General features: G+C 37.5%; 1 protein-coding gene across 2 annotated transcripts in view; it reads left to right on the top strand.

Moving 5' to 3' along the window:
• SIRT1 (sirtuin 1) overlaps positions 1-18614 on the top strand; it is a 29958-nt gene extending 11344 nt beyond the window's left edge. The window contains exons 1-6 of one of the 2 annotated variants that reach the window (XM_028109642.2): positions 2251-2364; positions 2869-3016; positions 4194-4273; positions 6473-6659; positions 8632-9195; positions 15208-18612. In XM_028109642.2, the coding sequence (XP_027965443.1) occupies positions 2332-2364; positions 2869-3016; positions 4194-4273; positions 6473-6659; positions 8632-9195; positions 15208-15536 (1341 nt within the window). In that variant the 5' untranslated portion in view covers positions 2251-2331 and the 3' untranslated portion in view covers positions 15537-18612. Of the gene's footprint in view, positions 1-2250; positions 2365-2868; positions 3017-4193; positions 4274-6472; positions 6660-8631; positions 9196-15207 lie in introns of those variants that run through there. The other variant, XM_028109641.2, reaches the window with a different exon arrangement.
• The last annotated feature ends 385 nt before the right edge of the window (positions 18615-18999 follow it).

Raw genomic sequence — 18999 nt, 5'->3', positions numbered from 1 at the left:
CTTAACTGGCTGAGCCACCCAGGCATCTCACCTTTCCAGTCTTTTAAGATGTAAAACCCCAGTCCTCAGCCTGGTCTACAGCATTATAATAAAGGGCTCCTGTTATGCCTGGTAAATACATCTTTGTGGAAGCAATGCATCTTTTTAATAGCATTTCAAGTATTGGTCCCAGTTCTGCTTCCATTCTAATCTATCAGTACCCCTGTAGCAGTAACAGAATGGCCTAGCTCACATGATTGTTTTCCTAATAGTACTTTAGGATGTTGAGATTTGGGATGGTCTGTCTGTCTTAGAACAGGGCTAGCTAGCATGTCACAGTTCCAACATAGAAGATCAATCCATACTTTTGTGACTTTTTTTTTAAGATTTATTTATTTGAGAGAGTGGGGGAGAGCACGGGGAGGGGCAGGGGAAGAGGAAGAAGCAGACTCTCCACTGAGCAGGGAGCCCAGGACTGTTAAGATCATGACCTGAGCTGAAGTCAGATGCTTAAACCGACTTAGCCACTCAGGCATCCCAATCCATACTTTTATCTGAAAGTTTTATCCACAGCCATTTGGTTTTTAGCAGACTTCATGTTAAGAGCCTGTCTTGGGAGTAATATCCATTAAAAGTCCTTCCAGGGTAATTTTTTTTCATTATTTCAGATTACATCCTTTAGTTTGAATACAGTATTTAAATCTAATGATTCCGACACAGTCCACACACTATATGCGAAAGAAAATAGAGTTAAGATTCAAATCACTTAGGCTCTAACATATAAAATATAGGCTTATAAAATAAATTATTCATAATTTATTCCCAACTACAGGAATTGATTTGTAACTTTAAGGGCTAAACTATCCTGAACTGTTACGAATTGGACATGAAGGGAAACGAGTGTAGAACTGAATCTACTGTCCCACAACATCTTTGTGCTTCTTACCTTCCCCTTTAAAAAGGGAATGGGGAGGGGCATCTGGCTGGCTTAGTCGGTAGAGCTTGCAATTCTTGATCTTAGTTAGGGTCATGAGTTCAAGTCACGTGTTGGGCATGGAGCCTATTTTCAAAAAAAAAAAAAAATATGTATATAAAAGGAATGGAGGATGATAAGACACAGAAGTTCATTCCAGGAGAGTAGAGTCTTGGTACTCTTGCTTCCCAAACCTGCTCTGGAGGCAGTCATTTGTTCATGTTATGAGTTTGGCATGCTGTTCTCATGTTCCTTATTAGAACCTATTTGTAGCCTAGCATATTGTAATATTTGTTGGAAAAACATATTTTGTATAAAAATACTTTTAATAGCCATTTCCAGAGAGAGCTTAGTAAATAATTATGAATAATCCTTTAAATGTACTAGAACAAAGCATTCTGGGGAGAAAACAATGGTTAGTATAGCATGATACAGTGGTTCAAAACATAATGTAACTTTCAGTTTTCTATAAACATAGCTTTATAAGCCCTTTACTTGTTAATTCTTTCTATATGCATTGTCTCTTAAATTGCAAAGTTGTCAGTGAAATTCATGATAAAAGTTTGAATGTGAGGCAAAATCTTTGGAGTTTTGTAAAACATTTTCAGTAGCATACGAACATGTATGTAGTGGTAGTTAGAGATTTGCTTATTATTTTTCCTAAAAGGTATCTCTGTAGAGAGTTTCTTAAAGTTTGGAATATTAAATAGGTTAAAAGTAAAGTCATCGGTAATCTTACTAAACTTTTTTGTATAATGTCAGAAGTTGAAATTTTCCCAACTCTGTTAATAGCTTGTTTGTATCCTTCTTGACTTGATGTTTGTATGAATGTATCTATATATACATGTGCATATAATTTCTATTTTTGCTTAATAACAAAACAACAAAAACAAAACTCTACACACTGGTGACTAACTTGCTTTTTTTCACGTCATTGGACCATTTTCCAGGTCAGTACATCTAGACCTCTCACATTCATTTTAATGGCTGCATACTCCACTCTTATGGATGTATTATATTTCTACAACCGGTCCCCTATTGACAGACATACGGTTGTGTCTGATTTTTTTGCTAGCATTGTAATAGGTTAGAGGCTGTAATGAATGGTAAGGAAGTGTAGGTAGCATTACTACTTTAAAGAAAAAAGTAGAGAAGAAACTTCCTTTGCCATAGTCACTTACTAAATGAAATTTAATAAAAACACTGTCAAAAGTTGAGAGGACCAAAATTGATACTTTTTCTCTGATCTTTTTGCCATGTGTATATCTGAATTCTTTGTTTTTAAAGAAGAAACAGCATTGAAGCATTATTTGGGGGGAAAAACACACACACAAAATCCAGCAACTCAGCATTCATGAGCAACTCTATACTATACCAGTATGTGCCTGTGCAGTGGAAGGAAAACAATTTTGGTAAGGAATTAAAACTTTAGCTTTAAACTTCCAACAGGTTGATATTTATAATGAATGATGAATAAACAACTTTTAATATTGTGTTGACAGTGCCTTTTAGTTTTTAAAAGAAGTCACCATATCTTTGATATCTTTAATTTCAACTTAAACTTTTCTTTTCCCTTAAAACAAACCCTGAATTTGCAGCCAACAAAAAATTAGATATATTCTCAGGTGTGTATTTCTTCTGACTTTTCTTAAAATATCTGTTAACATTTATTAGAGATGCTTATGGGTTGACTTTTTCCTTCAGGGGCAAGTTCACTAATTGCTGAGTTTTATACATATTAACAGCAGTAATCCTTTTGTAGGTGTGTGTTGCAACCATCTAGATGCTTTGAGATGCTCATGTATTTTTTAATTTGTACATGGGGGACTATCATTGGTAGTTATTTGGTTAAACCTAAACATGGCATGTGTTATACTTCTTTACTGTAATCTTTTTTTGCCTTTTGCATTATGTAGGAAATATATCCTGGACAGTTCCAACCATCTCTCTGTCACAAATTCATAGCCTTGTCAGATAAAGAAGGAAAACTACTTCGGAACTATACTCAGAACATAGATACACTGGAACAGGTTGCAGGAATCCAAAGGATAATTCAGTGTCATGGTTAGTAAACTTCAGAATTGCTTTCTGTTATTTGATTAGTTTTGTAGGAAAAAATAGGATTAGAAAGTAGGCTGCCATCCAGAAATGGAGATTAAGCCTTTTTTTTTTTTTTAAAGGTTTTATCCATTTATTCATAAGAGACAGAGAGGCAGAGGGAGAAGCCGGCTCCCCACGGAGCAGGACTCGATCCCAGGACCCTGGGATCATGACCCGAGCCAAAGGCAGATGCTTAACCATCTGAGCCACCCAGGCACCTCGAGATTAAGCCTTTTTGTTTAGTCATTGTTAACTGATCAGTTGTAGATAAATTTTAAAAAGTAGAATGCAAAAAAAACCAGAATTACTGACCTTGATACTTAATTGCACAAAACATCAGATTAACGTTCTGTTGTATTTCAAAAGGTGTAGCAGTTGTATTCCATTAAATTCTTCTAAATAACCATCTTTGATTACAAAAGTAATGTGTCAATATTTTTTATATGTCAATATAAGAAAAATATGACATCTTTAGTTTATGAAACCAGAGGAACGGGTAGTTCAGATGTCTAGATTTAGAAATACAGAAGACTTTCAATCTAAAACAACAAGTAGGTGCAGGCCATTTTCTTATGTATCTGAACTGTTCTTGGGGCGCCTGGGTGGCTCAGTCGGTTAAGCATCTGCCTTCAGCTCAGGGCATGATACTAGGGTCCTGGGATTGAGCCCTGCATCGGGCTCCCTGCTCAGTGGGGAGCCTGCTTCTCCCTCTGCTTCTCCCACTGCTTGTGCTCTCTCCCTCTCTCTCGGATGAATGGATGAATAAAATCTTTAAAATAAAAAATCTTTAAAAAAAAAAAAACCCAGAAACAAAAAAAAAAAAATCTGTTTTTAATGTATAACTGTTAAGCTAAGGTCACACAAATTATAACCTTCCAACTCTGTAGAGTTTTAGCTCTGGAGGAATTGGTTTATTTTATTGAAAAGAATAGCTTTAGAAAGTGTCACTGTATATCAACATCTCAATTGAGGATTGGATTCTGTCTGTATTATATATAAATATTTTAATTATTCATCCCTGAGATTCCCCTGTGGAGTCTTAATTCTCTTTTCTGGATGTCAAACTTTATAATCTTTGTGGTATGTTTAAATAAATGGAAACATGTCTTTAATAATGCATGTGTGTATTGGTTGTTTTTAGGTTCCTTTGCAACAGCATCTTGCTTGATTTGTAAATACAAAGTAGACTGTGAAGCTGTACGAGGAGATATTTTTAATCAGGTAATTTATCCCCCATATTTTAGGAGTTGTGCATGTCTCTGACCTGTTTTTTCTTTTGCCTCCGCGTTCTTTTTTTTTTTCCTTTTTTTCTGAAAGTATGTGGTATGGAAAGATCCAGGAAGATAATATATACCATTGGGAATTCTGATGAAATAAATATACAAGAACCTTTTAATCCCTTAAGTTGAAAACATTGCTCTATAATGTCTCTAAAATGATGAAATTGGCTTCTTATTATCTAAGTTAAAATAACTTAAATCATACATGAGATGTTGCTATATTAGAGTTTCTCTTACTTTCCCCTTTTATAGTTCCTGTCGGATTTTGAATCTTAAATTAGTTCTTGGTAATCCTTTAAAACATTTAAAAAGTTATTGTAAAAGGTATTTTTTTAATCTTTTTTAAAAATTTTGTTTTATTATGTTAATCCCCATTCATTATATCATCAGTTTTTGATGCAGTGTTTCATGATTCATTGTTTGTGTATAACACCCAGTGCTCCATTCAATACATGCCTTCTTTAATACCCATCACCAGGCTAACCCATCCTCCCACCCCCCTCCCCTCTAGAACCCTCAGTTTGTTTCTCAGAGTCCATAGTCTCTCATGGTTCGTCTCTCCCTCCGATTTCCCCCCCTTCATTCTTCTCCTCTTGCTATCTTCTTTTTTTTTTTTTTAACATATAATGTATTACTTGTTTCAGAGGTACAGATCTGTGATTCAACAGTCCTGCACACTTCACAGCGCTCACCATAACATATACCCTCCCCAGGGTCCATCACCCAGCCACCCCATCCCTGCCACCCCCCACCACTCCAGCAACCCTCAGTTTGTTTCCTGAGATTAAGAATTCCTCGTTTCAGTGAGGTCATATGATACATGTCTTTCTCTGATTGACTTATTTCGCTTAGCATAATATCCTCCAGTTCCATCCATGTTGTTGCAAATGGCAAGATTTTGTTTTTTGATGGCTGCATAATATTCTATTATACACACACCCCCACATACCCCACATACTCCACATCTTTATCCATTCATCTTTTGATAGACATCTTGGCTCTTTCCATAGTTTGGCTATTGTGGACATTACTGCTATAAACATTGGGGTGCCACATACCCCTTCGGATCCCTACATTTGTATCTTTGGGGTAAATACCCAGTAGTGCAATTGCTGGGTCCTGTGGTAGCTCTATTTTCAACTTTTTGAGGAACCTCCATACTGTTCTCCAGAGTGGCTGCACCAGCTTGCATTCCCACCAACAGAGTAGGAGGGTTCCCTGTAAAAGGTATTTCATATATGATCACTGTCCCCCAAAAAAGAAATATGGGAAAATTCAGAGAATAAGAACCATCCAGATATAAATTTTATGTGCTTAGCTGCATACATAGTTATAATTTTGGATGGAGAATATAGTATTAAAATGGAATCATTTCTTACATTTTTTTTAAAGGATTAAGTCATATGTGTACAGGGCGCCTGGGTGGCTCAGTTGGTTAAGCGACTGCCTTCGGCTCAGGTCATGATCCTGGAGTCCCGGGATCGAGTCCCACATCGGGCTCCCTGCTCGGCAGGGAGTCTGCTTCTCCCTCTGACCCTCTTCCCTATCGTGCTCTCTATCTCTCATTCTCTCTCTCTCAAATAAATAAAATCTTTAAAAAAAAAAAGAAATTAAAAAAAAAGTCATATGTGTACATATATACAGGTGCTGGATTTTCTTAATCTGCAGTGGACTCTTAAATATCAAATGTAGGTCTTCGTGGCTATTACAATAGCTACATACTTAGATAATAACACTATTGTATTTCATTGTATGTTGATAAAGTCATTAATAGTTGAGATTGCCATTGAGGGTTGTATCCAGTTTTCCCTACTATTTATCCATAGCTTTTTTGTTTTCTTTGATAATTCCCCCCCAGCCCCCAAGCACTTAAGCACATAGCTCATTTCATAATGCTTCTACACTTCAGTTTGAAAACACTTTATGTGGGAATTCTAAATCTTTTTTTTTTACGTTTTTAACTTTAATTTCAGTATAGTTAACATACAGTATTTATATTCATTTCAGGTATACAATACAGTGATTCAGCTTCTTTGATAATTTTGAAATGCATTCTTGGGAAGAGTGTAAATGTTAATTATTTCTAACTTGAGCGCTTTCCCTTTTCCTCCCCATCTCAACCAAAATCTGGAACATGCAGGTGGTTCCTCGTTGTCCTCAGTGCCCAGCTGATGAGCCACTTGCTATCATGAAACCAGAGATTGTCTTTTTTGGTGAAAATTTACCAGAGCAGTTTCATAGAGCCATGAAGTATGACAAAGATGAAGTTGATCTCCTCATTGTTATTGGGTCTTCCCTGAAAGTAAGACCAGTAGCACTAATTCCAAGTAAGTTGGTGGTGATTTTTAGAGAATATTTCTGTATAGATTGCCATAGGTTGTGGGTCTGTACAATGGACCCCGGTGATCTTATTCTCTTTATGGTTAAAGAGTGGTGAAGAGCCCAACTTTATTTCTTAGGTGACGTTCACATTCGTGAAGATTGGTTAATCTGACATTTTGGTGCGGGGGTGTGGGAAAGGGAAAAATTAAGACAAAGGGAAACAGCTTTTTAGTGGAATGTGTTTTTATTATGACAGGAGTTAGCTTCAGCTAATTTACATAATGCTTAGGAAACAGTCCTTAATCTTTGTGTTTCTAGTCTTAATTTGATTATAGTTGTTGATCGTTCAAATTTAGTTGATTTTAGGTCCAATAAGTTCAGATATATAGCTAGATACAAGTGTAATCCGGAAGTGTAATATGCTCATGTAAGAGAATTTGGGGGCTCAATACGATTGGTCTGTTTTTATAAGAATAACAGTCATTCCTTGGGGCACCTGGGTGGCTCAGTTGGGTGTCTGAGCTCAGGTCATAATCTCAGGGTCATGAGGTCCTGTGTTGGGCGTAGCACCTGCTTGGGATTCTCTCCTTCAAAAAAAGAGTAACAGTCATACGTTGTCATAATCATTGTATGTGGTGTTTGTGTGTATGAAAATGCTCAAATATAATTTAAGTCCCTTTTGCTCTCAGGAATATTTAACATGTGCTCTCATATTATCTGTTTTCTCCCTCTAGTGAGGAAGCAAGGCAGGAAGATAGAGGGATTAATTCAGTAGCATCAGGTGTGCCCTAAAAGGTGAGGGAGAAAGGTTTTTTTTTTTTTTTTTAAGATTTAAAAAAAATTTATTTGAGAGTGAGTGAGTAAGTACAAGCCAGGGGGAGAGGCAGAGGGAGAAGCCGACTCCCTGCTCAGGAGCCTAACACGAGGCTCGATCCCAGGACCCTGTAATCATGACCTGAGCTGAAGGCAGATGCTTAACCGACTGAGCCACCCAGGTGCCCCCAAACTTTTTTTTTAAGGATTTTATTTATTTTAGAGTGCACGCGCGCAGGGGGAGGAGCAGAGGGGGAGGGAGAAGGACGAGGAAAAGAATCCCAAGTGGACTCCGCGCTGAATGCAGAGCCGGACATGGGCTGATCTCAGGACCTGAGATCATGACCTGAGCTGAAACCAAGAGGGATGTTTAACTGACCGAGCAACCCAGCTGCCCCAAGAAAATCAAACTCTTAATCACCGGATTAAATTAGAATTCTACATCAGCAATCATATAGGCAAGCCAGAGCAAACAATTGAAAGAAACAGGAGTTCAGCTCTACGATTGTGCATCTTTTTCCTACCTACATGTGGTGGCTTTATCAGTTTTAGTCTTCCCAAAATAGCTGTGAAATTCTTTGACAGTAGAATATAGGATAAAATTTAATGAATAAGTTCCTTTATTTTTGAGTTTTTTTTTCTCTTTAAAGGTAAGCAGAGAAATTCTTGAAAGCTTTCTGTGGGGCTCTGTATAATAGTGTGTTGCTGATACGCAAAGATAATTTTTAAAAGATGTAAAACACAGGCATATAATGGTGGAAAATGGACTTGTATGAATTTCCACACACTGTATCAGGAGCTATTTTGATAGAGTAACTGTAACTATGTGCCAAGAGCTCTTCTATGCACTTGATGTATTCTGACTACAACCTTGTCAAAAAGTAGTTTATCCCCATTATACAGACAAGAAAATTGAGGTACAGAGTAGAAAAGCCTGAGAAGATTGCTCGGAGGTAATCAGGTGACAGGAAACAGGACCTGAAATTGTATAAAGATGCTTAGCTGCCCATCTGTTTATTTGATAGCTTGATGAAATGTGATGGACTGGTTAAGTAGTAGTGGCGGGTTTCTTTTTTGGTATTGGGAGCATGTTAAATTTTGGCATTGTGTATTTGTTGTGGTTTTATCAGCTCCCTTTCCCTTATGCGTTTTTCATCTTTTTAGGTTCCATACCCCATGAAGTGCCTCAGATATTAATAAATAGAGAACCTTTGCCTCATCTGCATTTTGATGTAGAGCTTCTTGGAGACTGTGATGTCATCATAAATGAATTATGTCATAGGTTAGGTGGTGAATATGCCAAACTTTGCTGCAACCCTGTAAAGCTTTCAGAAATTACTGAAAAACCTCCACGAACACAAAAAGAGTTGGCTCATTTGTCAGATTTGCCACCCACACCTCTTAATATTTCAGAAGACTCAAGTTCACCAGAAAGAACTTCACCACCAGATTCTTCAGCGATTGTTACACTTTTAGACCAAGCAACTAGGAGTAATGATGATGATCCTGGTGTGTCCGAATCAAAAGATTGTATGGAAGAAAAATCACAGGAAGGACAGAATTCTACTAGGAACATTGAAAGTGTTACTGAACAGTTTGAAAGTCCGGATTTGAAGAACGTTGGCTCTAACACTGGGGAAAAAAATGAAAGAATTTCAGTTGCTGACACGGTGAGGAAGTGCTGGCCACCTAGACTTGGAAAGGAGCAGATTAGCAAACGGCTTGATGGTAAGGGAATGCTGTTGGAGGTATCCTTATTTTACCGTTTTGAAGGTATAATTATTTTAACAAAATATCTGTAAGAAATAAGCAATTTTGACAGGTTAGTTGATAGAAGGTAGCTTTATGCAGCTAAATGTAACAGTTGTGTTTAGAGAAACTGTAAAGTTGAGAATTTAGGCTAGAAAAAGGTTAAACCAGTGGTACCTTAACAGTAGGGGAAGAAATTAAAGTGTTCTCTGTACCTTGTGTTCCAGGGAATGAGAAAGGTAAGCATTGAATTGAGAAGAAAATTGGAAAATAAACTGTGCTCTGCCATTGTCTGGTGAGCTTTTGCTGGTAGAACTGATGACTGAGATTTGGGTGGTTACCATAGGGCAGCTGCTTTATTTATATACATTATTTGATTTTAATCTCATGAGGTAGGAACTGTTACTGCTTCTCTGCTCTTGGTGGGAAAACTGAGGACCATAGAGGTTAAGGCCTCTGCAAGGTAACAGGACATGGAAGAAGTCAATTGGATTGGATTCCAGGTCAATCCTCAAGAGCCTGTCCTCTTTTAACCACTATGCTGTGTTGTCTCAGATCTAGAAAACATCTCTGATCCTTCTCAACAGAATATTAGGAATAGCTTCTACCCAGTTTTTTGTTTTAACTGAAATATAGTTGACATATAATACCAGTTTCAGGTGTACCACATAGTGATATATATACCCTAGCTAGGAAATGCTGACCATGATAAGTGTAGTACTGTCACCATACAAAGTTATTACAACACTCTACCCTCCCTCTCTGGCAACCACCAGTTCTGTTTTTATGAGTCTTGTTTTTTTAGATTCCACATATAAGTGAAACCATATGGTATTTGTCTTTGACTTATTTTACTTTGCATAATATCCTCTAGGTTCCATCTGTGTCTCAAATGGCAAGATTTTACTCTTTTTTATGGCTGAGTAATATTCCATTCTTTATATACAACACATCTTTTTTATCCATTTATCTCTTGATGGATATTTAGGTTGCTTCCATATCTTGACTATTGTAAATAAATACTGCAGTGAACATAGCAGTACATATATCTTTTCAAATTAGCGTTTTTGCTTTCCTAAAGGAAAATACCCAGAAGTAGAATTGCTGGATTTATTTATTTTAATTTTTTTTAAAGATTTTATTTATTTATTTGACAGACACAGTGAGAGAGGGAACACAAGCAGGGGGAGTGGGAGAGGGAGAAGCAGGCTTCCCGCAGAGCAGGGAGCCTGATGTGGGACTCGATCCCAGGAACCTGGGATCATGACCTGAGCTGAAGGCAGACGCTCAACGACTGAGCCACCCAGGCTCCCGTGGATTTATTTTTATTTCTAGTTTTCTATTTCTAACTTTTTAAGGACCCTCTGTACTGTTTTTCCATAGTGGCTGCACCAATTTACATTCCCACCAGCAGTTTATGAGGGTTCCTTTTTCTTCATATTTGTGCCAACAGTTATTTGTCTTTTTGATAATAGCCATTTTGACAGGTGTTAGGTGATCTCATTGAGGTTTCACTTTGTGATTCCCTGATAGATAGTGATGTTTAGCATCTTCATGTGTCTGTTGGCCCTCTGTGTATTGTCTTTGGGGATATGTCTTATTTGGGGCCTCTACCCATTTTTAAAAAAATTTTTAATTCTTTCACCCAATGTGGGGCTTAAACTAATAACCCTGGGATTAAGAGTCACAATCTCCACGGACTGAGCCAGCCAGGCGCCCCTGTTTGGTGCCTCTGCCCATTTTTTAATCGGGTTGGGTGTTTTTGCTATTGAGCTATAGTTTTTTGTATAATCTGGCTGTTAACCCTTTATGGGAAACATCTGCTGAGTATCTTCTCCCAGTCAGTAGGTTGTCTTTTTATTCTCTTGGTTTCCTTCATGTGTAAAATTTTAGTTTGATATAGTCCCATTGTTTACTTTTAGGTCTTTAATCCATTTTGTGTTTATTTTTGTATGTGGTGTGGGAAAGTGTTTTGAGTTTCATTCTGTGTGTAGCTGCCTAGTTTTCCTAACACCATTGATTGAATAGACTGTCTTTTCCCCATTGCATATTCTTGCCGCCTTTGTCATAGATTAATTGACCGTATAAGTCTAGTTCTATTTCTGGGCTCTCTTTTCTGTTGCATAGATTTGTATCTTATTTTTGTGCTAATACCATGCTGTTTTGATTACTGTAGCTTCATAGTATAGTTTGAAATCAGGGAGCATGATCCCTCCAGTTTTGTTCTTTGTCAGGATTGCTTTGGCTGTTCGGGGTCTTTGTGGTTCCATAAACATTTTAGGATTATTCCAGTTCTGTGAAAAATGCTATTGGTATTTTGATAGGGATTGCATTGAATCTATAGATTGTTTTGAATAATGTGGACATTTTAATAATATTAAGTCCAGTCCATGAACATAGTAGGTCTTTAAATTTGTGTTCTTCAGTTTCTTTTCATCAGTGTCTTACAGTTCTCAGAGTATAGGTTTTTCACCTCCTCTAAACTTATTTCTAGGTTTCTCAGTCTTTGATGCAGTTGTAAATAGGATTGCTTAATTTCCCTTTCTGCTACTTCATTATTGGTGCATAGAAATGTAACACATCTACCCTGTTTTGACACGTAAGAACTCTTTACCAAGTAGTAGGGTGAAAAATCCTAATGAAATAAAAGTAAAACAAAAATATTCTTAGATATAGCAGTCTTGTACAACTTGAAACATTAAGTCCCATTCCATTTACGATATGCTTCTTACTCTAATCATTTACCATAAATGAATTTCAGTTCATTTGAATAAGCCTTTGTACCTTTTCCATACCAGACACACTGTGTAGTAAGTTCTGGATATACAGTGATCAGTCTTTTGATGTTTATGTATAATTATAAAAATAGCTGAATAAACAAAATAGGTGATATTAAGAAATGTAGATGCTACTTGGAGGGGATTAGGTTATAGAAGGCTTTCCAAAAACCCAACTTTTTAAAAAAATTTTTTTTTAAATTAACATAATGTTTGTTTCAGGGGTACAGGTCTGTGATTTTTCAGTCTTACACAATTCACAGTGCTCACCATAGCACATACCCTCCCCCAATGTCCATTACCCAGCCACCCCATCCCTCCCACCCCACCCCCACTCCAGCAACCCTGTTTCCTGAGATTAAAGAGTCTCTTATGGTTTGTCTCCCTGATTTCGTCTCATCTGTCTTGTTTCTCAGATTCCTCATATTAGTGAGATCATATACTTCTTTCTCTGATTGACTGACTTTGCTTAGCATAATACTCTCTAGTTCCATCCACATCCTTGCAAATGGCAAGATTTCATTTTTTGATGGCTGCATAATATTCCACTGTGTGTGTGTGTATACATCAGATTTTTATCCATTCATCTGTTGATGGACATCTAGGCTCTTTCCATAGTTTGGCTATTGTGGACATTGCTGCTATAAACATTGGGGTGCAGGTGCCCCTTCGGATCACTACCTTTGTATCTTTGGGGTAAATAGTGCAGTTGCTGGGTTGTAGGGTAGCTCTATTTTCAACTTTTTGAGGAACCTCCATACTGTTTTCCAGAGGGGCTGCACCAGCTTGCATTTCCACCAACAGTGTAGGAGGGTTCCCCTTTCTCTGCATCCTCGCCAACATCTGTCATTTCCCGACTTGTTAATTTTAGCCATTCTGACTGGTGTGAGGTGATATCTCACTGAGGTTTTGATTTGGGTTTCCCTGATGCCGAGTGATGTTGAGCACTTTTTCATGTGTCTGTTGGCCATTTGGATGTCATCTTTGCAGAAATGTCTATTCATGTCTTGTGCCCATTTCTTGATTGGATTATTTTTGGGTGTTGAGTTTGATAAGTTCTTTATGGATTTTGGATACTAGCCCTTTATCTTATATGTCATTTGCAAATATCTTCTCCCATTCTGTTGGTTTTCTTTTGGTTTTGTTGACTGTTTCCTTAGCTGTGCAAAAGCTCAAAAACCTAACTTCTGACTTTGGTCTTGATAAATAGGGAGTTAAAAGAGGGGACAACTTTCCAGGAGAAACTAGGAAAAGCATAGAAGAATGCTTATGTTTGCAAATGTGGCAAGAGCTAGTAGAAGAAAAATTGCTGTTTAATGACACATGGCTGACTCAGTTGGTAGAGCATGTGACTCTTGATCTCAGGGTCGTGAGTTCAAGCCCCAAATTGGGCATGGAGCCTACTTAAAACTGTTTATAGTCAGGTAAATACTGGCATTTATACAGTCTGCCTATGTACTGGAAGACTTTTACACTGGAGATTTCTTTTGAGTATCTTTTTGACAGATGGGTCAAACAGAAAACTCTTTGCTGGCCCCAGGAAACAAGATTAAACCTGGAGCAATCTTTAGATTTTTCTCTACCAGTTTAGGCCTTAAAGGGACAGGCTTTGGAATCAGACCCGAGTTGTCTCAGATTTACCTTGGGCAAAGTTAATCTGTTTCCTAAACTGAAAAATGGGAATCAAATAGCATATACTTCAGCATTGTGAGAATTTAAAAAGATAACTGATGTAGAGTGAAAAATTGCAGCTGTTAAATTACCACACTAGTCTTATTTTTGTTTACCGTGATTTCTGTTGATGAGATCAAGGTTGAAAAAGAGAATGTGGGAGCATATATGAGGCAAACTTTTAAGTCTGTCTTGATGGTTCCCAAGAAGAGGCAAAAACCAAACAGGTACAGGATTCTTGGGCTGAGAAATAATAGATTATTCTGTTCATCGGGGGGGCTAACACAGAATGAAGCAGTTTTTAGAAGCATGGACCAAAACAATAGTAAAATGCACAACAGCCATGTGCTGGGACCCCTTACAAAAGATACTGAGAAGTAGCAGATGGACTTTTCTGTTAGTAGCTAGAATAGAGGCACTCCCTCTTCCAATTTTGGAAATATAACACTAGTAGCTTAGAAAACTGAAAATTCTTCCAAAATAGAAGGAAATAAATGGTTTTCACACAGCAATTCGTGATGTTTGTGGAATGTGAAGTTAATTTTGTGGGTTCAGATCAGAATTGTTACGTGCATATTAGGTTGTTTCCAAGTGAGAACCTTGGTCATGATGGGGTATAAAGTTTGAAAGCCATTTTGAAGAGAAACCCAGATATGCTTGGCAGATGGCGTGTCACTTCAGATCAACTCTGTTAGTAGCCAGGCTTTTGTGAATCAGTCTGGGATGTGGTGCAATAAATAGGACATTTATTATGTGTAGAAACAGGCTTAAGTTAGAAGTTACTTGTTCTTATGAATTCAAGGGTAGAAAATTTTTTTCATCCCGCCGGAAACCTGGGACCCATAGCTTGGGGGAGAGAGGGAATTGTCCTTACCATCATAGGTCACATCTTAAACTATGAATGCAAATTTGGGAGGGGATTGAAGAAAGGTTAATGTCCAGTGGTAGATCAGTGTTTCTCATACTTTGTGTAGGACTTCTGTAAAAATAGATTGATTCACTAGGTGGGGCCTGAGAATCTAAACTTCTAATAAACTCTCAGGTGATGCTCTTGCCTGCAAACCACACTGTTGAATAGGTGGTGAAGCCATTATGGAATTAAAACTATTTGAAAATAATGATGGTGCTTTGAAGGCATAGTATGTGCTTTAATGAAGTTCTATTCAGTGAACATGAATTGAGCAATATAGGCAGGCCTGGATATTTGATGTCATGAGTTCTGTTCAAAGGAGTTGGTTAAATAACCTTTATTGAACATGGTTTTCTACATTTATTCATACTTAGTTGATAGAGTTGTGAAAATTATTTAATTTTCTGGATGAGGAAATTGAGGCATAGAGATTAACTGCCCAAATAGCAAAGCTGGTTGGTGGCAGAACTAAGACTTGCAGCTAGGAGTGAGCACTTTGTTTTTGAAGAACACTATGGTAATAGCCTCTAGTAATGATACGCAGGTAAAAGGCAGAGCTGGAACCTATAATTAGACCAAATTAGTCTTAGAAAACTGGGAATAACTTACTTCTTTTTTATTACTATATTTCAGGTAACCAATATCTGTTTTTACCACCAAATCGTTATATTTTCCATGGCGCTGAGGTATATTCGGACTCTGAAGATGACGTCTTATCCTCTAGTTCTTGTGGCAGTAACAGTGATAGTGGAACATGCCAGAGTCCAAGTTTAGAAGAACACTTGGAGGATGAAAGTGAGATTGAAGAATTTTACAATGGTTTGGAAGATGAAGCTGATGTTAATGAGAGAGCTGGAGGAACTGGATTTGGAATTGGTGGAGGTGATCAAGAGGCAGTCAGTGAAGCTATATCCATGAAACAGGAAGGAACAGACATTAACTATCCATCAGACAAATCATAATGTAATAATTGTCCAGGTACAGGAATTGTTCCACCAGCATTAGGAACTTTAGCATGTGAAAATGAATGTTTACTTGTGAATTCAACAGAGCAAGGAAACCAGAAAGGTGTAATATTTATAGACTGGTAAAATAGATTTTTTTCCCATGGGTAATTTTTAACTTCTTATTTCTGTACTTGTACACTCAACACTAACTTTTTTTAAAAAGAAGGGTACTAAGTATCTTTAATCACCTGTTGGTCAGAACTTTTCTTTTAAAGGTTCATTTGTATGATACATCCATATGTATATATAATTTTGTTCTTGCCTAGTGAGTTTCAGCATTTTAAAGTTTTCAAAAGCCATTGGAATGTTAAATTAATGTAAAGGGAACAGCTTATCTAGACCAAAGAATGGTATTTTCACACTTTTCTTTGTACCATTGAATGGTTTGAACTCCTTAAATGTCTGTTCTGCTAGACTTTTGATTCTTTATTAGCACAATTACCTATTTTTAAACACTGGCATTTTCCAAAACTTGAGGCAGCTAACTTTTTAAAAATCACATGACATGCAGTGTGTAGAAGGAAGTCAACAATATGGGAGAGCACTCAGTTGTCTTTGCTTTTTAAAGTAAGACTTGGTGCTAAGAGTTTCAGGAATCTTGTATTGGTGAAATGAAGATGGCTTTTGTACTTCCTGTGGACATGTAGTAATGTCTATATTGGCTCCTTTATAAAACTAACCTGAAAAAAATAAATGCTTTGGAAATGTTCCAATTGCTTTAGAAACAGTAGTGCCTGTCTGGGTACCCTTAGTTTCAAGAATATTTGCCCTTGTTGTTTAAATACCTATCACTGTGGTAGAGCTTGCATCGATTCTTTCCCACAAGTATTAAACTGCCAAGATGTGAATATGCAAAGCCTTTATGAACCTATAATAATGGTACTTCATCTGGGGAGAGTGTAATATTTTGGACCGCTGCTTTTCTTTTCCATTAATGAGAGCAACAGGCCCCTGATTACGGTTCCAAAGTACTAAGATGTTAATTATAACTCAGTAAGTACATGTCTCCTGTTGGGAGGATTTGGTGTAATAGACACCACAAACTGCTAGCCTCGTATTATGGAGATGAATATGATGTAACTTGCAGTAGCAGAATAGTTAATGAATGAAATTAGTTCCTATAACATCTTTATTTAAAAGCTTAGCCTGCCTTAAAACTAGAGATCAAACTTTTTCAGCTGCAGAAGCTTCTTAGCCTTTCAAAAAAAAGTTCATACTTTATAAAATTGCACAATTTATTTTCCGGACCTTTATCCCACATTACTCCCAAATTATAAAGTATTCCTATGTTGCTTTAGTATTTATTACAATTTTTAAAAAAGGTTTGAAATATAGCTGTTCTTCAAGCATAAAATACCCAGCTAGGACCATTACTGCCAGAGAGAAAAATTTTATTGAATGGCCACTTCCCTACCTAAAAGATGTTTCAATCTGAATTTATTTGGCTACACTAAAGAATGCAGTATATTTAGTTTTCCATTTGCATGATGTGTGTTTGTGCTATAGATGATATTTTAAATTGAAAAATTTGTTTTAAATTATTTTTACAGTGAAGACTGTTTTCAGCTTTTTATATTGTACATAGTCTTTTATGTAATCTACTGGCATATGTTTTGTAGACTGTTTAATGACTGGATATCTTCCTCCAACTTTTGAAATACAAAACCAGTGTTTTATACTTGTACACTGTTTTAAAGTCTATTAAAATTGTCATTTGACTTTTTTCTGTTAAATTACATTGTTCAAGGTATAAAATTTCACAGAATAATAAGCAAACACTGATACTGTTGGTTGTAGCAGTTGGCGCTTCACCAAGTTTCAAAACTAATATTTCAGTTCTAGGCCCAGGAACCTTTGTAGGTGAAAAGTAGGGGAGAGGCAAGACAGGGCCTAAGAACTTGACATATGGAAGACTGGACATAGGTTCAGGACTTTGGTATTAGGAAGACAGAATTGTGGAAATACAGTGAACTCAAGAGTGTATATGCTATAAAAGCAGAGTGCCTCACAGATAACACAAGTCTTAACACAGGAAGGTGTGGACAAAAAATGACTACAGACCACATTTGGTATGAACTTTCCAAGGCTGACCTGCAAACCTTAGTCCATTCAAGTTCTTGAGTGAAAGTACCGTTCAAGAACCCAGGAGCGTGCCCCTTAGAAAGTGTTCTGTGATGAATAAAGCCTTCACTGGCAGTTTCCTACTCTCAGGACTCTTGCCTTCCTCACCAGCAAACTTTTGAAGTGATTTTTAAAATAGTACTCTGCCCTGGGATGTCATGTTCTCACTAGAAAAGTTACCTGTAGGGGGTGCCTGGGTGGGCTCAGTCTTTAAGCGTCTGCCTTCGGCTCAGGTCATGATCCCAGGGTCCTGGGATCGAGCCCCACACCGGGCTCCCTGCTCCGCGGGAAGCCTGCTTCTCCCTCTCCCACTCCCCCTGCTTGTGTTCCCTCTCTCGCTGGCTGTGTCTCTGTCAAAAATAAAATCTTAAAAAATCTTAAAAAAATTACCTGTAAAAATCTCAGGTATAAAAATAAAGAATAGCGACTTCATTCACTATATACACAAAATGGGAAGGTAGTTCATACCTTAAAAGGTGGTGTTTGGTCAGTTTAGTTAAGCTAAGTACATGTTTTGAAAACAGCTAATTTTTAAGCCTTGTGTTCAGTACTGTTCCAAGTTTCCTTGGTTAATGCATTATATATTTCACTGTAATACCCTAATTAATGATACATGATGGTTTAGTTAGCACTGCTCTTCATGGTATAGAAAATAATGGTGTGCTTTCAATCAGTGGTTTACATCACCCACCTATGAGGCATTTGGTTTTATTTGAAAGCAGTCTCAACTCCTAGACTTGTAACCTAGAAGGGCACTGTGTGTATGCACACCATAACCTCTCCTCAGAAATGAAATCTAAAGCCTTAAGCTAGGATGTTACCAGAAATAAGGAGAAGTGGTCTAATGACCTCTCCTTCCCACTCCGAGTGCCTCTCAACTGTGACTATTAAATTGCCTGGGAAACTTTTTTGGGGCGCCTGGGTGGCTCAGTCCTTAAGCGTCTGCCTTTGGTTCAGGTCATGATCCCAGCGTCCTCGGATCGAGCCCCACATCCGGCTCCCTGCTCCACAGGAAGCCTTCCCCCTCTCCCACTCCCCCTGCTTGTGTTCCCTCTCTCGCTGGGTCTCTGTCAAATTCTTTAAAAAAAAAAAAAGTATAACCTGGGCATCACTCCTTAGAGAACATTTAATTGGCATGAGGAGGCCTGTGCATAGTATTAAAGGTAACTCCAGGTGATTCAAAAGTATAGCAAGGGTTGAGAAAGGAAAAAAATAGGGGAGTTCCCTTCTGCGTGTGACACTCCATTCTGGGGGCTGGCCTCACAGAGAAGGTAGACTTCCATGAAACAAACTTTTC

The sequence above is a fragment of the Eumetopias jubatus genome, unplaced genomic scaffold, assembly GCF_037043125.1.
Source record: "Eumetopias jubatus isolate StellerSeaLion01/CBP00866 unplaced genomic scaffold, mEumJub1_p1.0 scaffold_17, whole genome shotgun sequence".
Taxonomy (NCBI): domain Eukaryota; kingdom Metazoa; phylum Chordata; class Mammalia; order Carnivora; family Otariidae; genus Eumetopias; species Eumetopias jubatus.
This window is presented reverse-complemented; position numbering and strand designations above follow the sequence as displayed.